General features: G+C 35.3%; 2 protein-coding genes across 2 annotated transcripts; one reads left to right on the top strand and one right to left on the bottom strand.

Annotated features, from left to right (window-relative positions):
- Positions 1 to 1530: 1530 nt before the first annotated feature.
- LOC124716845 (death-associated inhibitor of apoptosis 1-like) lies at positions 1531 to 2109 on the bottom strand. Its single transcript, XM_047243397.1, has one exon. The coding sequence runs from the start codon at positions 2107 to 2109 to the stop codon at positions 1531 to 1533; it is 579 nt and encodes a 192-aa protein (XP_047099353.1).
- Positions 2110 to 7524: 5415 nt separating this feature from the next.
- On the top strand, positions 7525 to 8793 carry LOC124716844. The gene has a single exon (XM_047243396.1). It carries the CDS (start codon positions 7525 to 7527, stop codon positions 8791 to 8793), a length of 1269 nt encoding a protein of 422 aa, XP_047099352.1.
- The last annotated feature ends 13005 nt before the right edge of the window (positions 8794 to 21798 follow it).

Genomic DNA, 21798 nt, shown 5'->3' with positions numbered 1-21798 from the left:
CCGGCTAATAATTGAATATTCGAAAACCAAAACATTAATATTACTACTTCTTTCTTGCCGATTGCTACAACTTAGAAGGCTCTGTTTTGTTGCTTGTAGTGCCATCGAATACGTCAGCGCACGACGTAAGTTTCCAAACGATAAATGTAAACGTTTCTGAGAGAAGGGCGACAACTGTGACGATCAGTCATTACGTCATTACGAAACAAAAGACGAAACGGGAGATTTTCTTCCGTTTTTACAATATATTAACACTTTTCGCTCTTTCTCATGCTATGTGGGTACCAGACCTCAGTTCATGCAAAACCTCAAGGTCCTCGGTCAACTGCAAGGCACCAACTCCGGCTAATAATTGAATATTCGAAAACCAAAACATTAATTGTACTTCTTCTTTCTTGCCGATTGCTAAAACTTAGAAGGCTCTGTTTTGTTGCTTGTAGTGCCATCGAATACGTCAGCGCACGGCGTAAGTTTCCAAACGATAAATGTAAACGTTTCTGAGAGAAGGGCGACAATTGTGACGATCAGTCATTACGTCATTACGAAACAAAAGACGAAACGGGAGATTTTCTTCCGTTTTTACAATATATTAACACTTTTCGCTCTTTCTCATGCTATGTGGCTACCAGACCTCATTTCATGCAAAACCTCAAGGTCATCGGTCAACTGGAAGGCCCCAACTCCTGCTAATAATTGAATATTCGAAAACCAAAACATTAATTTTACTACTTCTTTCTTGCCGATTGCTTCACCCTAGAAGGCTCTGTTTTGTTGCTTGTAGTGCCATCGAATACGTCAGCGCACAGCGTAAGTTTCCAAACGATAAATGTAAACGTTTCTGATAGAAGGGCGACAATTGTGCCGATCAGTCATTACGTCATTACGATACAAAAGACGAAACGGGAGATTTTCTTCCGTTCTTACAATATAAGTAGTGGAGCAATGGGGCTTCAAGCACCAGCGACGTCACAGCCTATCTCTGACGTCACAATAACGTAATGATGACGTCACAATGACGTAATGATGATGTCATAATGATGTAATTATGACATCACATTCTCAACCTATCTATGACGTCATAATGTTGTACCTATGACGTCATAATGACGTCATGCTTATTTCCGCATGTTTTGATACTGACGTTACATAATATGACATCTTTAGCTCACTGCAAAAATTTTTTTATGAAGTTATGATATACTTGGTGGACTTTGGCCAACAGCGTTGACCTTATTTCCACATGTTTTGATACTGACCTTACATAATATGACGTCTTTAGCTCACTGTGATAGTGATGACAGTGCCACAACCTACATAGCTATATTTTGTTAAGTCATGATGATGGCATGGTGATGTACTTGATGGCACTGACCTTACGTAAAATTCATGCACACACACACACACACACACACACACACATACACATACACACACACACACACACAAGGTGTGCAATAAAATCAAGCTTATATGTTTATTCAGATATCATTTAATGTAAAAAAAATAATTTTATTACAAAATGTTATTAATTTATTTTACACTTTTACTTAAATCTACTTCATCATCTGCCAGATCAGATTTATTTTTCAACCATAAATACATGCAACGAGGGAACCAGCGATAGTGTTCACCCCATGGATCATCACCATCAACCCAATCATGCAGTGTGCCACCACAGTAGAAGCAGGTCGTGTGATCAGCAGTACCAGAGTAGAAGAAACCTGCTTCAGCCAGTTCTTCAGCCTTTACTGGGATATACGAGGGCCAATCATGGAAGGACTGTTGATGTACTTGTTGACAGCAATACTGAGGCCATGCTGGTTGTGCTGTATGCGTCAAAGAGTGTTTTTTAACTGTACAACAAGGACAACATGTGTTGATACCAGCAAGATGGTATGATGCAGGACATATATGTCTCAGAAATGGTATGTCATCAAATTGCCAGTTACTCTCTTCAATGTTGCAATACATACATTTTACAGTATCATCGTTACAGTTGTGATTTGGTCTATAGAAGCCCATCTCTGCTAGGTCTTCAGGCTTCAAAAAGTCGATGGGCCAGTTACCATTCTCAAAAGTCTTTAGACGCTCAGCAAATGTAGGGTACATTGTGTGGCCTGCTTACAATTCTTAGTGCACATGTGTTATGTGGTTACTGACTTGTTATTTGCTCTTTATATATTCTAATGATTAGATAACCAACTCTTACATAATTATTCTAGCTTCTCGTAATTCTTCTTCAATAGAAATAATCTCATTGTCATGTGATGAATTACCTGCTGCTTTTGACCCATGCAAAAAGAAAAGACGTTCAACAAGTTCATTTGGGTCATCCCAGTACACATAATCAGGAGGTAAATTGCTGCTATGTGTCTTCCACTGTTTTACTTCTGGAACATTACCTTCTGTTTCTTTCTCATCTACAGTAATTCCTTTACCACTATGAATACTAGGTTCACTTTCCAAAGTTTCCTCACTTAGCTGACGATGTGCTTTTAGTAAATTTGCTCGAGATGATTTTCGAACTTCGCTTACATCAGACCGATTTAAATGAAGTATGCATCGTATGATTGTTTTATATTTTATACTGTTATTAATATTAACTGGTTTATGAGCAGAATAACCTTTCTTATGGGCATTGGTAGCTTCTAAAATTTTTCCATACGTAAGAAGATCAGATTTTGTATAGCTTCTAGCTAAAGGTTTTTTTCTAAGAAGTAGATTATATAATCCTTTTGAACCATTGTATGTTACATCATTAATGATTATATCCGCTCCATCAATTACTGCTTTTTCATTCCCTATCATCCACCCATTACGGAGATCATATCTCATACCATACACTTCATCACGTTCTTTAGGAGGAATTTGCCTTAATATTGATGATACTAATGTCTCATCAGGTGAAGTGAGAATATCTGGTTTCTCATCATCTTCCACTTTTTCCTCTTGATCATATGATATAACATCGGGTGAAATAAGATTTTCTGGTTTCACTTCCTCTTTATAATTAGATGCTGTAAATGTAGGATATGAAAGTTTTTCTCTTTTACTAATAGAAACAAGTTCTCTCAGAGGATCAGAAACTGGCTTCAATTCTTCCTCCAATTGTTTTTTTCTTTTAATCTCTTTTTCCTTAAGGGATAAAAATTTTTTACGTATATTTCTTCTAGCAGACATAATTTGCCTTTTCAATTTTATATTGCGGTTTACAGCCTGTTGAAGCATTTCAAGTTATTTGTATGGTTGGCACTAGATAATGATTGAAACAGGTACTGAGGTTACATCTCATCTGAGAAATATAGTCAAATTACAGCATATTTATATTACCTCATATTCAAATTCCACACGAAGACCATAATTTCCCAATTGAAATGGGTGCGGTTGTTTAAAACTGAATTTATCTCCTTCCTTCACGCTTAAAGGTACATTTAACGCAAGCTCAGTTTCCTTGCCATTGTGTACAAATGTAATCACTTCCAAATCAGGTGATGCTGAGCGTAGTTTCATAGTTCCTGTATAAGGAATATCATATTCATACTTCCCATTATGTAACAAATATTGTATAGAATTAGGATTTGTGGAAGGTATGCTATCTATGCGTAAAATGAATTTCTGACTTACTTTAGAGAGTGTTTTATCTACATATGCTTTGTTAGCTGCGTCTGTTTCTATTATTGGTTCTCACAAATTTACAAGACGCTTATGTCGTATATCAAACACTCGATCTGTTACATCAAAGAGATCTAACATATTTATATTAGGCTGTGACATTTTAACTCGAATATTATTCTCATTTTCTAACATAGATGTTACTTTATGATTGATTTTTTTACAATATTTTCAACATATTTCTTATTAACAGCATCATACATATTAATTGGATCCAAAACATTTTCAATTCTCATATTGTTTATATCAAGAGCACCTTCCCTGACTGATAAATTATCAGTAGTAAATCATTCTGAGGAATCTTATAGGAATCGACAAGTGGTCTGATTTTTACTTCTAACTGATTATATTTTCTATCCACATAACCCTTTGTAGCCACATCACTTGATATTAATGGATCTATGACCCCACTTAGTCGTTTACCTTTAAGTTGCATGACATTGGTTCTATCATCTGACTCTAAGAAGCTCTTGTTTTTCAAGTCCATTTTTTGCTCAAACTGCTTCTTAAGCTGTATAAATGAATCATCCACATATTTCTTTGTGCTAGCATCATTATTTTCCTTAGGAGAAGAAAGGTTGCTAATGCGTTTCGAGTTTAGTCTGATAGAATCACTTAAGACATCGAATGCACTTAAAACAACATTAAGTTTGTTCCAGGTAACTATATTGTCAACAAACCTTCTAAGACTAGTTATGGAACTATCAACATACTTTTTGGTAGATGCATCACTGTTCTCCAGTGGATCTCGCAAACCTGAAACACGTTTGTTTCCAAAGTTGACTGCATCATGTGAAAGATGTAGTATACTGAAAAATGATTTTTAGCTGTGGAATCCATTTACTGATTGAAGCTAAGAAATTGTCAACATATTGCTTTGTAGCTACATCATTCACTGCTTGTGGTTCAGAGAGAACAAGCTGAACATTTCCAGAGGACTGCATTGTGCAAACTAAAATAAAAGTAATGCGAAGTCTTCTTAAATGCAAAAGTACTCATCAAACTTCTTGCGATAACGTCCATTGTGAATTTTATCATCTTTGCTGATTACTAAGAAACTGTGTGGTTCACTATCCCAAACTTGTTTACACAAGTTTAGAAATTGAGCATAATCCATATCTGTATTAACATGATCATTGTATACATGCCTTAAATTACACTCATCTTGTTTGAATAGTATAATCATGTTAGCATTATCTCTAATCAGTTGCTTTGGGATCCGGCTGTATGTCTGACATAGGTAAAGGCAGTCAATATCATAATGTCGCCCCATGCAAAAATAAGCCGATATGTTGTCCTGTTTGTCGCATATAACATCATCAAAAACAAAAACTGAAGATGGTAAGGCTTTATCAGGTAAAATAACATCTTCATTGTTTGAAAATGTAAAGAATTTGATCCCTTCAAGCCCAGATAATATGTGTGTGAGAAATTTATACTTCGCTTGATGCAACGATTTTGAATATATATAAATATTCTGAAATTTTAGACCATTTTCATGAATCAGAAGATTCACTACAACGTTAGTTTTTCCACAATTTGAGGTTCCGCAAATAATGCATCGCACAGTATCTGGTAACAAATCACCATGTTTCTTCCTCTTACCATCTACATTATCAAATGAAATATTTGTAACTGGTAGTTGGAGTACATGTTTCTTCAAGCGCATGTTTTTTAAAAGTGTTACAGATGCTTGGTGTAATGTATATAAAAGTAGATTTTTCCTACCAATCTAATCATTTAATGGCTAGACACGCTCAGAGGAAGGTTGGCAGAGGTATTTTAAACACAGCTATTAACAAACTCCCTATAGAATTGCACCTACCAGGATACAATTATTGTGGTCCAGGTACCAAACTACAGAAGAGATTACAACGTGGTGATCGTGGTATCAATCCACTAGATGATGCATGTAAAGAGCATGACATAGCATACGCCACATTTCCAGATAATCTTTCACAAAGACATAAAGCTGATGAAATGTTAGCAAAGAAAGCTTGGGAACGTGTTAAAGCAAAATCCGCAAAGCTTGGTGAGAAACTGGCGGCATTAGGAGTTGCAGGAACAATGAAAGCAAAAGTTAAATTGGGGATGGGCGCAAAATATACTTCAAGGAGGAAGAAAGACACATTGAAGAAGGTTATTACAAAGGTAGGTAGAGCTATGAAGGGATTAAACAAGAATGGGACTCTTCTTAGTACAGCTAAGATTGCTCATAAAATAGCGGTAGACAGTGTTCGAAAGACAGGAGTCGAAAATTTGCAAAAGAATAAGACTCGTTTCATACCTATTCCAAAAACAGGTGGTGCTTTACCTCTTATACCTATTTTTGCAGCTCTTTCTGCTATTGGAAGTCTTGCAGGTGGAGCCTCTGGTATAGCTAAAGCAGTTAATGATGCAAAAAGTGCCCGTAAGCAGTTGGCAGAGATGCAACAACATAATAGAAAGATTGAAGCTACAGCTTTGCAAAAGGGTAATGGCCTTTATTTAACCCCATACAAAAAGAATGGTATGGGACTTTATCTAAATAAAGGAACTAAAAAAAAAATTCAGTTGATCTTACCAGATCGATCTCTTACAAATATCGATTTGAGACTCTATGCAAAAAAGTTGGAAATATCTAATTTCCGAGGTGTTTTCATGAGAGACACATTACCTAAAACAGCAAAAAAATTTGAAAGTGCAATTGTGAACTTGAACACTTCAAAAGAGCCTGGATCACACTGGGTTGCATACAAAAAGAAGAATGATACTGTCTACTACTTTGATAGCTTTGGTAATCTACCACCACCTTATGAAATCTTAAAATATTTGAATCATTGCACTTCTAAATATAATTACAATACCTTTCAAGCAATTAGTAGTTACAATTGTGGTCACCTGTGTTTGAAATTTCTTTGTAAAGAATAAAAGGAGCTACAAGTGTACATACATATGCATTCACACAATGGATATTGGACAAGGTAAAACATTAATTGTTAGTGGAAAAAAATCAGTGCTGGTAACAAAATTTAATCCAGCATTGGACGTATCAAATGGTGTCTATGAAATAGCGCTCCTGAACTATTTTTCATACAATTCGATACCTAATGTTACTCCACAGAATTGCAATTTCTATTTTTCTAAACATAATGAAATATTCCAGAAGTTTGTCATTCCCACTGGTTCATACGAATTGCGAGATATTTTCTCTGAACTGTTAAAACAAACACATGAATATAATGCAAAATTAGCAAGCTCATCTCTCAAAATTTTTCTTGACTTTGATTATGATAAACATCTTAATCGATGCAAAATAAAGCACAATGTTACACTAAACTTTGATTTAAATAACAATCTTGGATCCCTTCTAGCATTTACAAAAGGAGTGTTTAAAGGCAATAAAGATGATCACATTATATCAATAGCTAACCATTCTGTGAATGTTCAGAACATAAATGTTTTAAATATAGAATGTAATATATCGGGTGGTTCCTATATTAATGGTGAACCTTCTCATGTTATTCACCAGTTTTGGCCAACAGTAGCTCCAGGATATAAGATTGTGGAAACACCAAATTCACCCATTTATATGCCAGTCATTACAAGATACATAACAGATTTGATAATATCTATTTGTGACCAAGACGGGCAAGTTGTACCACTAGATGAAGACGAAATAACTGTTAGGCTTCACTTGAGACGAATTACGTAATGGGAATTGTGTATAAGGAGAACTGTAATTTTAGTAATGGAAGTGGTGTCACTATCAAAAAAGTAAGAAAAACTAAAAAAAAAGTTTTTAACTATATACAGTAAACAGCTATTGAAGTCATTAGGGTACAAATTAGTATAAATACTATAACACCATAGATGGTAACAACACTTCTGCATGGATTGCTAAACAGTGAAAAAGGAACGATGAGCAGTATTTTGAATGTTCATGAAACCATTACTTTCGATGATTCAATTCATCGAATTGAGAACCATGCATACAAACCGTATGGACAATCAGTATTTGGGTATAATGATTCAGTATCAATTGTCATTCAAAATGATAACAGTTACTTATTACCTTCAGAAAGTAGATTATTCATTGAAGGAAAAATAGTAAATACGGCTAAAACTAAGGCAACTGATGCTAATTTAGGCAAAAACTGTGCACTTTTCTTATTTTCAGAACTTCAATATCGTCTTAATAATGAAGTTGTTGACCATGTTCGTAATCCTGGAATTACTACACTTCTGAAGGGAACTGCATCTTTTACACCTGATCATTCCAATATACTGTTAAATGCAGGATGGGGCTCAGTTGCAAACATCAAAGAACTTGTAGATAGTAAAGGACATTTCAACTTCTGTATTCCTTTGAAAATGATATTTGGCTTTTGTGAAGATTATAAAAAAATTATACTCAATGCACAACATGAATTAGTTTTAATTCGTAACAGGAATGATACATCGTCCGTATTAGCAACTAAATCAGATCCAGATGTGCAAATAATACTGGAAAAAGTGTGGTGGGAAATGCCTCATGTGCATGTAGCAGATAAAAATCAAATTCCATTGTGGAATATTTTGAAAAATGATAGAAGTTTAAGACTTGCCTTTCGTCATTGGGATTTAATAGAAAGCATAGCACCAGAGATTAATTTTTGGTCCTGGCAAATTAAGTTCACAACACATCTGGAAACTGCTAGATATGTAATTTTGGGTTTTCAAGTTGATAGGGAAGCCTATGACAAAGATTCTAGTATATTTGATAGTGTAGATATAACAAATTTGAAAGTGTATTTAAATTCTGTGCGATATCCAGAAGAAAACTTTCTATGTGATTTTGAAACCAAAACATTGGCTCATGCATATGATTTATATTCAAGATTTCAGCCTTCATATTATATTTATAATGGATTAAGTAATCCACTTTTCAGTCCAATTGAATTCCATAACAACCCCATATTTGTTATTGATTGTTCACATCAAAATGAATCAATAAAATCCTCCATAATAGATGTGAAGATTGAGATAGAAACAAAGAATCCGTTTAAAAGAAACACAATGGCATACTGTCTTGTAATACATGATGTTATTATTGATATGAACCCCACTACCAACCGTGTGATAAAACGTGTGCAGATATAAGCTTATAAAGTTATATTCTACTGTTAGTACTGCTCTTGTAACAGACTGTATCAAAATGAATAAGGTAATAATCATTGAATCAAGACACAATATTGTGACTTGTTTAATGGTGAACTTGATTGAGGATGCAGAAAAAATATTAAGTGTTCATACTGTACCTTATTCAGCAAGTACACTGAAAAGTCTTATAAGAACCTTGCCTCTAGCGCACAGAGAGTGTAAAACAATTGCATACTCTAGAAATCATCTGCAAATGGAAATTCTACGGTGCTTGAAGAATGTTATTCCGGATGACTTAAATCTCATACAACTTGAAGATTATGGTTTCCAAGAAGATGAGTGCGACGTTTTTATGGTGTTTCAATGGTTAAAGTCAATAAATGTTTGTAAAACTATATTTAGAATATATCATAAACTGGGACAACCTCAGAATCTAATTGGTTTAGATTATTATCTATTTCCTGTCAAGCTCTTACCTAAGTTAATGTCAGTTCCACAAATCTTTAAACTGTTACCACAATGTATGCAAGATGATGAATATTTAAAATGTTACCAATATTGTTATCGACTTCATGCCAATGATGTTAGAGATAATTGTTAAATGTGAATGTAAGTGATAAGGTTTATTTTTTTGATAAAATACTGAACAACTTATATAGACTTACTATTTTTATTTACTTTATAAGTATACATTTTACATATTACAAGTTTTGATAATGACATAGTGTGCTATACATCCGAAAGTTTTTCTATCCTATAATGTCCCCATGGTAATGTACATACACCATTTTTTTCCACATACCTTTTATCATCATCATATGTTAATGCTAATTTTCTTTGCTTTATAGTGTGTACTATATGAGAATTAGATTGAATAGTGTATTGTGTAGTCATTTTTGGTACATTATCCAATATGCAACTACGATAGTCATCAATACTTATTTCCTTCAGAGATGCACGTTTCACACCTTTCGCCTTCTTTATAGTAGAATGAGAATCAGTATCTATTAGATACATTTTTGCTCTGAGACCAATAAATTCAGTTACAATCTCTCCATTAAATTCATCTTTCATTAAACAAATTACACGTTTGTTACATATTGGAATATTATATCTATTTTCAGATGAATATCCAGAGGTATCAGACATACAATTAATGTCGGGTCTGATATCACTATACAAATCACTTGTAGATATAAGATATACAAAGCTGTCAGTATCAGTGTAACACATTTTCACTTTTTGTAGAGGATACTTTTTCAACATATAATTATAATGGAAGTTAAACATACTTGTTTTAGAAATGTCAAGGTTTGTCATTCCTACTGCAATCGGTTTATCAAATACTACTGATGTTTTTGCCATTTCTATAGCAACTAAAGATTCATCGAAAATAACCCTCTTCTTAAAATTTGGTCGGGCAATATATGCTGCTGCACCATACCTACCATTCCATGAGGTTACCAATCGAACATCTCGCATTTTTCTTACATTTTGCATAGTCTTACCAAAGGTACTATTATTCATTAACTTAAAAAAGTTTTTTTCAAAATCGTTTTTAGCTTGAATCCTTTTTCTTGTGTTGATTTCAATATATGGTTTCATCCATGCCTTCTGAGAAAATGATAGAATTCTGTGAATCTTTTCTAATTCAAGACCTAAAGAGAGGCTTTGTTTAAGATTTCTGTAATGTAAAACATATTTCGTTTTATCATAAAGTGTACACATTAATCTAGGTGGGGCTTTACTATTACTCTTAGGAGATTTCATTTTCTCAGGGCACAAAGGAAAATCTTGATGTTGGTCATGACATTTTTTGGGATACTTCAGATCAACTTCTAATATGTATCCAACATCAGCTTCATCCAATACATTCATTACATTGAATGTTTGTTCCTCATCTGCTGTTAACCACTTAAAATTACCAACAGGTAAGTATTGCATCATTGCCCACCCATACAGATTATTTACATCAAAATATCCAATGAATGATTCTTCCTTAGAAGAATCATAACTCTTCATATACTTGTTATTAGCTACAGCATGTCTGTGTGAGCAATGAACAATACCTCCTCTGATTCCACTTTCAACAAATTGTAATTGGGTTACATCTGTAATTAACTCCAATATTACATTTGTAGATTTAAGAAGAGCATCCCAAGCTAAACCTGGTGATGTTACATAATGAGCAGGATCTAATTTATATGTATCAAGACATAATTTTCTGAAATTTTCAAATACATCTGCAAGCAATAGAACATCAGATTTTAAGTATATATCTGAATAATCTCCAATAGTTTTACATTTAAAAAGAGCCCATACATCATATGCACGTTTATACTCTAAGTGTGATACAGTTTCACCAGTTAGAAGACTTTGGAAATGTTCTCTCTGTGGTAGTTTTGTTTCTTGCAATTTCATTTCATCAGTGATATACTCATATGGGAATATTCCTTTCTGATATACTAAACTGAACTGATTTTCATCATTAAAATATTTTCTTGTTAATTATAAAGAGCATTTATCCATATATGAGACACATTTTTCTAATGAACAAGCTAAAAAATTTAGAGAGTCTATAAATCGGTATTTAATGAAGCCAAATTATTTATCACCTATTACTTTTTTCACATATTTTGTAAATGACTTGTATTTTTCAGTATTTGTAGGTATTAAGGTGACACGGCTTTCATTCTTTTTTGAAATTTCTTTCTCCTCATCAGATACCTTGCATTCACATAAATCTTTTATAAGAAAGTGAGCATCATAGTTCGTTAAGTTATGGAATATTACTGGTATTATAACACTAGGCTTATAATTTAAATTACAAGATTGATGTGCTGCTCCACGAAATTTTCCAGTAAAATGACAATGATCCTTGACTCTTACATCAGTTGTAAGGAAGTGTTTTTTACACATATGGCATGTTTTAGCGTTTTCAAAGAACTCTTTGTCCTGATCATTCATCTGTAATTGCTTTTTATTCTTAAAGTACTGTAATATATTGTCCGAAATTGCATTTAGATTATCAGTGAACCACTTCATACAATCTAACCCTCTATACAAGTAAAAATTGGAATATTTTTCATCATGAGTACAATGTACATACATTGCAACACTGTATGGAACATGAACATGAACAGGTTCTGAATGAGATCTCTCACTACTTTGAGAACATGTTGTGAGAGGTTGTAACATACATTCAATATCACCATAAATAACAAATGGTACCTTTTTCTTATTGCAGTAGTTTTGAAATTGTATAGTTTTAGTTTCTTTACTTGGCATTACTGTTCTCACAGCCTGAAATTTAATACAATCTTCCAAATGCACCTTCAGTTTATCCTCTGTGTAAAAGTAACACAAACATCTTTCACAGAAGTGAATCGATTGTTTATGGCTTGTTAGTGAAGATCTCATCAAACGAGATAGATTGGTTATGCAGTAGAAGTGATAAATATTAGAAAAATCAGTTTGAAGTACTAATAGATTTGCATGCCTATTATATCTTTGTTTGCTTATATGTATAGGTACAAAATTAAACTCTTTATTTTGAGTAATATTTTTCCTTGCAACCATCCAATCACCATTATCATACTGAATTCCATAGACATTAACTGATATACCTGGATTCTGCCTCTCGAATTGAGTAAGATATTTAAACTCCATTGGAAATGGAATTCCAGTAAAATTAAGTTCATTTTCAAATTTTTTATAATTAGACAACTTATATTTATTCTGTTTCACTGGATACAAAGCACATAACACTGCCCATTTAAAACATTCATTATCACTGCTATGTATGCTAACTACTGCTCTTTTGTCTCTAATTACATCAGGCAATTCATGATTCCTCCCAACTCGAAAGCCTTTATTTACATTAAGATTTCCACAAAGCTTTACAATTTCCTTTAATGCTAAACCTGAATCTCTCTCTTGAAATGAATCAAATTTTTTCATGATTGCCTCCACAACATGTTCTGTGTACCATGCATATATATCATCAGAAATAAAAAACTCTTTATTTTTAGAAGAAATATAAATTTCCTTTTCCTCAGCAGATATTGGTGAGAGGAATATGCACAAAAGAGAACAATTGATTTTCAAAGCCTGATGTTTTGTTTCAACATTTGTTTTAAACAATGGAAAACACCTTTCCAAAAAAAGTCGTGGGTCTTGAATGTTGTGATTATATATTTCACCAGTACAAATACGTTTTCGGAATGCTGATTGTCTATCAGTCCATTCTAATTCTACATCTGCTTGCTCACTTCTTCGCTTTTGCGGTAGAGCACTAGTAGCCATGCCCCCACAGTTTGTACAGTCTATCTGTACCGAGAAGTAATTGCTTACAATTTGAATATACACACTTGATTTCTCTGTTTGAGAAATCTGTTTTCAAATGATACTCTGCTTCACATTGGTCATATCTACAGAACACAGAATCTGATATCGAAGATGTCTGTAATATATATAACAATTCTTTGAAGTAGTGTACTCCAAGTTCTTTTGGATTGAATACGAAAAGTTCAGTCTCATAAGTACACTGGAGTTTGCTGTATCTCAGATAAGCTAAGTAATGCTCACCTTTACAGAACTTGTCATTTATTTCTTTCAAAATTACTTCTTCCAGATGCCTTTTATATTCTAAAAAATTGTTACTGACACTGTGTAATCTAAATCTGAAGTTGAGTGTATCCTCATCTTTAAGTTTTCTATCACACCCATCATCCACAAAACTGTTGACATCTACAACCTTCACATTCCCATGTGCACATACTTTATTAAATTCTAAAGACATTTTTCTTCTTTCTAAACGCAAAGTAATTAGTCACACTATAAAACACTCTACAAGACACGCTATAAAACACACTATAAACACTCTTCTTAGTCTACACAAAAACTAACTGTGTCCATATTATTTTCCTCAACTCTTCCAGTATATGTTAAATGAACTTTTCCACTGTTGAGGTACTCCAAACCTTCATCGCTCATCTTAGAAAACCGAGTAGGAAGAAAGACTTTTGTGCTTTCTAATTCCACAAGCACCGCTGGACCAAAGGGTGTAGTAACCCTTTTTGCTCGTAGTATTATGAACTTCTCATTTATAGGTAATGTTGACAACCTCGTTGTTGCCTTCTGTATGCTAGCCCCACTGCCAAGAGCATTAAGGTTCTGCAATGAAGGATTCCTATCTTAAGATATAATATAAACTATTTCATGTTTATGTTGATGCTTAACTATGCCTAAAGCAATACATATACTTACATTTTGGTAGGTCTTTGAAGCAAGATCAATAACACAGCTATTGACTTGTAGAACTCTAACTTCTCTGATCTGTGAATGAGCTTATATACACACTCCACCAGGATATCTCTAAAGTTCCACTTTTTTGACTTAAAAGGTTATCCAGAAGGTTAGAAGATGTAATGCTTTGCAGCTTCTACAAAACTAAAAGGTTATCCATTAGGTCAATGTGCTGAAATGTGACATCAGCATGCAGACTGATGAAATTTGTGTCCCATGCAGAGGTTTATCCATAGGTCAACAATCTAGCAGTCTTAATTATAACTGAAAGCCAGCTAATTAATCGATGTGATACCAACCAGTTGGCAAACGAAATGTTTACAGATTATCCATCAGGTCAACAGCTTGAATTGTGATGTAAGCTTGCTGGCTGATGAAATTTTACCCTATGCAAAGGGTTATCCATAGGTCAGCGAGCTAGTAGTCTTAATTACTCCCAGCGTCTGCTAATTAAACGATATGCGATTCTGGTCTGTCTGATAAAATTTTACCACATGCACAGGTTTATCCATAGGTCAACAGTCTAGCAGCCTTAATTATAACAGAAAGCCTGCTAATTAATCGATTTGATACTGGCCAGTTGGCTAACGAAATGTTTACAGATTATCCATCAGGTCAGCATCTTGAACTGTGACCTCAGCCTGCTGGCTGATGAAATTTTACCACATGCAAAGGGTTATCCATAGGTCAGCGAGTTAGTAGTCTTAATTACACCCAGTATCTGCTAAATAAATGATATGCAATACTGGTCTCTTGGCTGACGAAATGTTTACCACAAGCAAAGGGTTATCTACATAGGTCAATAAAAGTAATGATTTGTTAACTCCATGGAGAAACACCCTTTGAAAAAGGTTATTCATAGGTCAGCGAGCTGGTGGTCTTAGTTCCAACCAGAAACTCATAATTAATCGATAAGTGGTATCAGTCTGTTGCCTAACGAAATGTTTAGCGTATGCAAAAGGTTGACAATAGGGTCAACACACTGCTTAAAAATACTCAGCTCTTTATTATATAGCCAGCCCTTGGAAGAGGGAATAAAGTGGAAGCTATTTACGACATTGCAATGAGCTAAAGGCGTTATATTTATTTATCTGTAAATTATCTCCTCAACCAAACTAAAATGGTATTTATACCACAAATTTGTGAAGCATATTAGTCAGTTCACTCTTCACCATTCTGGTGTGTGTGTGTGTGTGTGTGTGTGTGTGTGTGTGTGTGTGTGTGTGTGTAAACTTCTTTCAAGATGTATACTGTAATCTTCGACTGTCAAGGCTTCAAGACATGTGCGAATGAATTTGTTCCTAAGGACTTAGCATTCCAAATGCTGTGCGATGATGGAACAGTGTTTGCCTCTGGAAGCTACATTCTTCAATGTACAACACCGTATTATGAACTTGATATCGAATCAGCAAAATGGTTGGCAGAGAACCATCACCACTACAACATTAATTCAGTTGGAGTCTCGCTAGATAGTGCATTAAACTCCATCAAATCAGTGGTACCAACAAACTGCATTGTACTTGTTAAAGGTACTGAAAAAGTGAAATGGGTAAGAAAGTTCTTACCTGACTGCCTAATAACTAATGCGGAGGAGAAAGGCTGCCCTTCACTACATGCTCTACGTATGCTGAATGGTATTGGCAGGTACCAACCAGTAACTGCGAAATTGAACACAAATCTGCTGGTGAAGTGGTACAAAGAGTACTACTTAAAAAATGATGCCAAACAGTGTGGTGTAAAGAGTGTGATGGACTCATACGTAAAACAGGCAAGTGTGAACTGTTAGACAATTGTGAATCCTGTGAAAACTGTGAAGCTTATTTTCATTTCCTAGTATTCAGACCTTTTTTGTAAATGCTTTAAAAATTCCTGATGTGTTGTTTGATGGTGTGCTTCTGTGGTATAACTATTAAGAACTTGAAGAAGCAGTTGTTCGTTTAGTATATCTTTAAAACATAACTGTAATTTTATATAATTCTTTAAAAAAACTGTAATTTTATATAATAAAATTACATGTTATGTTACTGTAATCCAACTGTTATGTTTTCTATCAAAACCTAACCATTTCACAAATGCTTTATTTCCTTTCCGTTACAATACTTCCTCTACTAGATAAGTATTGGGGTATTTTGTTTTTTGTAATTCATGACCATAAAACGCACCAGCAATATTATTTAGTTCAAAATCTTGCAGAGTGTATGTCCTAGGATTTGTTTCTTGGACTCCAATTATCTTAAATATTTCTGTAGACCAATTTGGTGTGTATCCTTTATCAAAAATGGCTTTGTTTTTACTGATTCTTACGAACTCTCCTACTTTAAATTTCTGCTTTGATTTGTCTATGGTACGTATTTTATTATATACTGTGGATAAAAGGTGATTATCATTAACATCGCAAGGTCACATCTTAATTGTGGAATGCTTTGTTCTATTATATTTATCAATTAAATGTGGTAGAATGTTAATCCACCTGTAAGAGCCTGTAGCTGTAAATTCTTTAAACATTAGTCCTTTTAATGTTCTGTTGAAACGTTCAACAACTGAAGCCTTCAGATTGGAATAAGTAGAATAATGATGGACATTAAGTCGCAGCATTAACATTTTAAATTTTGAATTATAGAATTCCTTTCCAAAATCTGTTTGAAAAAATGCGGGTACTCTCTCACTGTGTTTGTACAATTTCTTAATAGCTTTTGTAACTTCATCTCCAGACTTGGTCTTTAAAGCAACTGCCCAAGCATATTTAGAGTACACATCAATCAGTGTTAGTATATACTTGTAACCTGAATTGTATTTAGAATATGCACTCATTTCCACTAAATCAGCTTGATGCAAGTCATCAAGTCCTCTGGTAATAACTGCCCGCCTAGGATACACTTTTCGCGCACTACGATGGAGCTCATTAGCAATGGCACGTTGTGTCATATTGAGTTGTGTAACTAGAGAAGTCATTTACACATGTCTGATGTTCTTTATACGTGCAGAATATATGAAAAAATTCAATGTCACTTCAGTGTGTGTGTGTGTGTGTGTGTGTGTGTGTGTGTGTGTGTGTCTGTGTGTGTGTGTGTGTGAATATTACGTAAGGTCAGTGCAACCAAGTACATCACCATGACATCATCATGACTTAACAAAATATAGCTATGTAGGTTGTGACACTGTCAACACTATCGCAGTGAGCTAGAGACGTCATATTATGAAAGGTCAGTATCAAAACATGTGGAAATAAGGTCAACACTGTTGGCAAAAGTCCACAACGTATATCATAACTTTGTGACACTGTCAACACTATCGCAGTGAGCTAAAGACGTCATATTATGAAAGGTCAGTATCAAAACATGTGGAAATAAGGTCAACACTGTTGGCAAAAGTCCACCACGTATATCATAACTTCATAAAAAATGATGTTGCAGTGAGCTAAAGACATCATATTATGTAAGGTCAGTATCAAAACATGTGGAAATAAGGTCAACGCTGTTGGCAAACGACCACCAAGTATGTCATCATAAAAATATTACACTATCATGATGCCATTATGACGTAATTCATCATTACGCCATCATGACGTCATTATGACGTCATAGTTACGTCATTATGATGTCATAGATAGGTTGTGAATGTGATGTCATAATTACATCATTATCACATCATCATTACGTCATTGTGACGTCATCATTATGTTGTTGTGACGTCAGAGATAGGCTGTGACGTCGCTGGTGCTTGAAGCCCCATTGCTCCACTACTAATATATTAACACTTTTCGCACTTTCTCATGCTATGTGGCTACCAGACCTCAGTTCATGCAAAACCTCAAGGTCCTCGGTCAACCGCAAGGCACCAACTCCGGCTAATAATTGAATATTCGAAAACCAAAACATTAATTTTACTAATTTTTTTCTTGCCGATTGCTTCAAATTAGAAGGCTCTGTTTTGTTGCTTGTAGTGCCATCGAATACGTCAGCACACGGCGTAAGTTTTCCAAACGATAAATGTAAACGTTTCTGAGAGAAGGGTGACAATTGTGACGATCAGTCATTACGTCATTACGAAACAAAAGACGAAATGGGAGATTTTCTTCCGTTTTTTTCTATATATTAACACTTTTCGCTCTTTCTCATACTATGTGGCTACCAGACCTCAGTTAGTGCAAAACCTCAAGGTCCTCGGTCAACTGCAAGGCACCAACTCCAGCGAATAATTGAATATGCGAAAACCAAAACATTAATTTTACTACTTCTTTCTTGCCGATTGCTTCAACTTAGAAGGCTCTGTTTTGTTGCTTGTAGTGCCATCGAATACGTCAGCGCACAGCGTGAGTTGTTTCCAAACGATAAATGTAAACGTTTCTGAGAGAAGGGCGACAATTGTGACGATCAGTCATTACGTCATTAAGTAACAAAAGACGAAACGGGAGATTTTCTTCCGTTTTTACTATGTATTAACACTTTTCGCTCTTTCTCATGCTATGTGGCTACCAGACCTTAGTTCATGCAAAACCTCAAGGTCCTCGGTCAACTGCAAGGCACCAACTCCGGCTAATAATTGAATATTCGAAAACCAAAACATTAATTTTACTACTCCTTTCTTGAGGATTGCTTCAACTTAGAAGGCTCTGTTTTGTTGCTTATAGTGCCATCGAATACGTCAGCGCACGGCGTAAGTTTCCAAACGATAAATGTAAACGATTCTGAGAGAAGGGCGACAATTGTGACGATCAGTCATTACGTCATTACGAAACAAAAGAAAAAACGGGAGATTTTCTTCCGTTTTTACAATATATTAACACTTTTCGCTCTTTCTCATGCTATGTAGCTACCAGACCTCAGTTCATGCAAAACCTCAAGGTCCTCGGTCAGCTGCAAGGCACCAACTCCGCCTAATAATTGAATATTCGAAAACCAAAACATTAATTTTACTACTTCTTTCTTGCCGATTGCTTCAACTTAGAAGGCTCCGTTTTGTTGCTTGTATTGCCATCGAATACGTCAGCGCACGGCGTAAGTTTCCAAACAATAAATGTAAACGTTTCTGAGAGAAGGGCGACAATTGTGACGAACAGTCATTACGTCATTACGAAACAAAAGACGAAACGGGAGATTTTCTTCCGTTTTTACTAGATATTAACACTTTTCACACATTCTCAAGCTCTGTGGCGGCGAAACCTCTGTTAATGCAAAACCTCAAGGTCCTCAGTCAACTGCGAGGCACTAACTCCGGCTAATAATTGAATATTCGAAAACCAAAACGTTAATTTTACTACTTCTTTCTTGCCGATTGCTTCAACTTAGAAGGCTCTGTTTTGTTGCTTGTAGTGCCATCGAATACCTCAGCACCCGCCGTAAGTTTCCAAACGATAAATGTAAACGTTTCTGAGAGAAGGGCGACAATTGTGACGATCAGTCATTACGTCATTACGAAACAAAAGACGAAACGGGAGATTTTCCTTCGTTTTTACAATATATTAACACTTTTCGCTCTTTCTCATGCTATGTGGCTACCAGACCTCAGTTCATGCAAAACCTCAAGGTCCTCGGTCAACTGCAAGGCACCAACTCCGGCTAATAATTGAATATTCGAAAACCAAAACATTAATTTTACTACTTCTTTCTGGCCGATTGCTTCAACTTAGAAGGCGCTGTTTTGTTGCTTGATGTGCCACCGAAAACGTAAGCGCATGGCGTAAGTTTCGAAATGATAAATGTAAACGTTTCTGAGAGAAGGGCGACAATTGTGATGATCAGTCATTACGTCATTACGAAACAAAAGACGAAACGGGAGATTTCCTTCCGTTTTTACAATATATTAATACTTTTCGCTCTTTCTCATGCTATGTGGCTACCAGACCTCAGTTCATGCAAAACCTCAAGGTCCTTGGTCAACTGCTAGGCACCAACTCCGGCTAATAATTGAATATTGGAAAACCAAAACATTAACTTTACTACTTCTTTCTTGCCGATTGCTTCAACTTAGAAGGCTCTGTTTTGTTGCTTGTAGTGCCATCGAATACGTCAGCACATGGCGTAAGTTTCCAAACGATAAATGTAAACGTTTCTGAGAGAAGGGCGACAATTGTGACGATCAGTCATTACGTCATTACAAAACAGAAGAAGAAACGGGAGATTTTCTTCCATTTTTGCAATATATTAACACTTTTCACTCTTTCTCATGCTATGTGGCTACCAGACCTCAGTTCATGCAAAACCTCAAGGTCCTCGGTCAACTGCAAGGCACCAGCTCCGGCTAATAATTGAATATTCGAAAACCAAAACATTAATTTTACTACTTCTTTCTTGCCGATTGCTTCAACTTAGAAGGCTCGGTTTTGTTGCTTGTAGTGCCATCGAATACGTCAGCGCACGGCGTAAGTTTCCAAACGATAAATGTAAAAGTTTCTGAGAGAAGGGCGACAATTGTGAAGATCAGTCATTACGTCATTACGAAACAAAAGACGAAACGGGAGATTTTCTTCCGTTTTTACAATATATTAACACTTTTCGCTCTTTCTCATGCTATGTGGCTACCAGACCTCAGTTCATGCAAAACCTCAAGGTCCTCGGTCAATTGCAAGGCTCCAACCCCGGCTAATTATTGAATATTCGAAAACCAAAACATTAATATTACTACTTCTTTCTTGCCGATTGCTTCAACTTACAAGGCTCTGTTTTGTTGCTTGTAGTGTCATCGAATACGTCAGCACACAGCGTAAGTTTCCAAACGATAAATGTAAACGTTTCTGAGAGAAGGGCGACAATTGTGACGATCAGTCATTACGAAACAAAAGACGAAACGGGAGATTTTCTTCCGTTTTTACAATATATTAACACTTTTCGCTATTTCTCATGCTATGTGGCTACCAGACCTCAGTTCATGCAAAACCTCAAGGTCCTCGGTCAACTGCAAGGCACCAACTCCGATTAATAATTGAATGTTCGAAAACCAAAACATTAATTTTGCTACTTCTTTCTTGCCGATTGCTTCAACTTAGAAGGCGCTGTTTTGTTGCTTGATGTGCCATCGAAAACGTCAGCGCATGGCGTAAGTTTCCAAACGATAAATGTAAACGTTTCTGAGAGAAGGGCGACAATTGTGACGATCAGTCATTACGTCATTACGAAACAAAAGACGAAACGGGAGATTTTCTTCCGTTTTTACAATATATTAACACTTTTCGCTCTTTCTCATGCTATGTGGCTACCAGTCCTCAGTTCATGCAAAACCTCAAGGTCCACGGTCAACTGCAAGGCACCAACTCCGGCTAATAATTGAATATTCGAAAACCAAAACATTAATTTTACTACTTCTTTCTTGCCGATTGCTTCAACTTAGAAGGCTCTGTTTTGTTGCTTGTAGTGCCATCGAATACGTCAGCACACGGCGTAAGTTTCCAAACGATAAATGTAAACGTTTCTGAGAGAAGGGCGACAATTGTGACGATCAGTCATTACGTCACTACAAAACAAAAGAAGAAACGGGAGATTTTCTTCCAATTTTACAATATATAAACACTTTTCGCTCTTTCTCATGCTATGTGGCTACAAGACCTCAGTTCATGCAAAACCTCAAGGTCCTCGGTCAACTGCAAGGCATGAACTCCGGCTAATATTTGAATATTCGAAAACCAAAACATTAATTTTACTACTTTTTTCTTGCCGATTGCTTCAACTTGAAGGCTCTGTTTTGTTGCTTGTAGTGCCATCG

The sequence above is a fragment of the Schistocerca piceifrons genome, chromosome 9, assembly GCF_021461385.2.
Source record: "Schistocerca piceifrons isolate TAMUIC-IGC-003096 chromosome 9, iqSchPice1.1, whole genome shotgun sequence".
Classification (NCBI taxonomy): Eukaryota; Metazoa; Arthropoda; class Insecta; order Orthoptera; family Acrididae; genus Schistocerca; species Schistocerca piceifrons.
This window is presented reverse-complemented; position numbering and strand designations above follow the sequence as displayed.